Genomic DNA, 1,759 nt, shown 5'->3' with positions numbered 1-1,759 from the left:
TCCCTGGCTTCCTGGTGTTCCCCCAGGCAATGGGGAAATTGGAATAGGGGAAGAGAGAAAGGGTGTGTGTGTGTGTGTGTGTGTGTGTGTGTGTGTGTGTGTGTGCATGTCTGTGTTTGTGTCTCTGTGAGGGGGAAGCTGACCTCTTCATGAGACTGGAGAGGATAACATGAACCTCCCAGGGGGTCCTGCAAGCCTCTAGTAGGGGTGGGGAAGATGACTGACATATGTGGTCCCTGAGTCACCAAATCACAGCATCAATTTAAAGTAAGGCTGAGATTTGGGTTGGGAGGAAGGGAATTGGACTTGGCTCAGATGAAGTTGTGTGTTGTCCAGGAACTTTGGGCATGGCGGTGTGGGGGAGGTGGAGTTTGGGGAGGGATAAGAAGGCAAGTGAGGCCAAGATGTTCTCAAACCAGCAGAGCAACATCCAAAATCTCCCGGTCCCATCAGTCTGAAAGGCACCCAAAGTGGCAGAAGCTAGAACTGCCTGTCTGCCCATAGCCCTCTGCTCCCTGGGCTGCCGGGCCTGCCCTGTTTACACTGTCCAGGAGGCCTGGGACAAAGGTCATTCTGCCAGCAGCAAGTCTGGACCAAAGCTCCCAGGCAGTTCCTTGATAATATGTAGAGGGGTGGAGAGCAGAGGAAAAGGAGTTGCTCCTGCCCACTCATAGGAAGAGGGTGATTCGAGAAGCAACAGTCTTGCAACCATTGGAAGAAAAAAGCTGTTCCTCTTCAGGGAAGAAGGCAGTTCCATCCAGCACAGCCTGGATCACCTCTTCCTCCTGCTGCTGGGCCAGGCCAAGCTGGGCTAGGTCATTGGTCACACAGTGCCGGACATGGTGGCTCTGGAGGGGTAGGAAGGGGACCAGCAAGTCCAACAGCTGGTCGTCTATAATTCCCGACTGCCAGAAACCATGCTGGGGGTTGTTCACGATGGCCTTAGAGATGGCGGGTTCTAGATCCCCAAGCTGGAGTTCCTCTTGGTCTCTGCAGGCACGCCAGGCATCCAGTGCTAGCTGATTGATTTGCTCCCCACCAGCATTACTGAGGAAGATGAAGATGGCTTTTCAGTAGTTGGTACCATAGACCACCCAGGAAGGTCCCAGGAAGGGACAGAGTACCCCCAATAGCCCTGGGTGCATCTTGTCCACCTTATCGAAGAGGAATAGGGAATGGACACAAGCTGTGAAGTTCCCCAAGACCCACTGCTTTAGGTCACTCTTGTAGCACTCTATCTGGTCTGCATGGGGGAAGTGGATGATGGGAGAAAAATGATGCACGTGAGGACCGGTCATCCCGTTTCGGAACAGGTACTGGACCAGCATGGAGCTGACATAGGATTTTCCTGTCCCAGTCCAGCCATGGAAGGACATCACTAGGGGTTTGGCTGGTGCAGGATTCTCCACAAAAATTCAGCCATTCCCCAATTGATGGGCATCCCTTTGATTTCCAATTCTTGGCTACCACAAAAAGAACTGCTATAAATATCGTTGTACATGTGGGTCCTTTTCCCGCTTGTGTGATTTCTTTGGAATACAACCCTAGAAGTGTTATTACTGGGTCAAAGGGTATAAACATTTTGATAGCCCTTTGGGCATAGTTCCAAATTGCTCTCCAAAATGGCTGGATCAGCTCACAACTCCACCAGCAATGTAACAATGTTCCAATTTTCCCACATCCTTTCCAGCATTTATCATTTTCCTGTTTTGTTCTTTTAGCCAATCTGACAGGAGAGATATGGTATCTAAGAGTTATT

The 1,759-nt window shown here is 50.7% G+C and overlaps 1 protein-coding gene across 1 annotated transcript; it reads right to left on the bottom strand.

Annotated features, from left to right (window-relative positions):
* Positions 1-636: 636 nt before the first annotated feature.
* LOC118829759 (torsin-2A-like) lies at positions 637-1,412 on the bottom strand (the record flags this gene model as incomplete). The annotated part of the gene is given in 1 exon segment (XM_036736652.1): positions 637-1,412. A coding segment is annotated over 1 exon segment (744 nt), but the record flags the coding sequence as incomplete, so codon positions are not given.
* Between the last annotated feature and the right edge of the window lie 347 nt (positions 1,413-1,759).

Source organism: Trichosurus vulpecula, chromosome 8, assembly GCF_011100635.1.
Source record: "Trichosurus vulpecula isolate mTriVul1 chromosome 8, mTriVul1.pri, whole genome shotgun sequence".
Lineage (NCBI taxonomy): Eukaryota > Metazoa > Chordata > Mammalia > Diprotodontia > Phalangeridae > Trichosurus > Trichosurus vulpecula.
The sequence above is the reverse complement of the archived record's forward strand: the minus strand, read 5'-3'. Positions and strand labels throughout refer to the sequence as shown.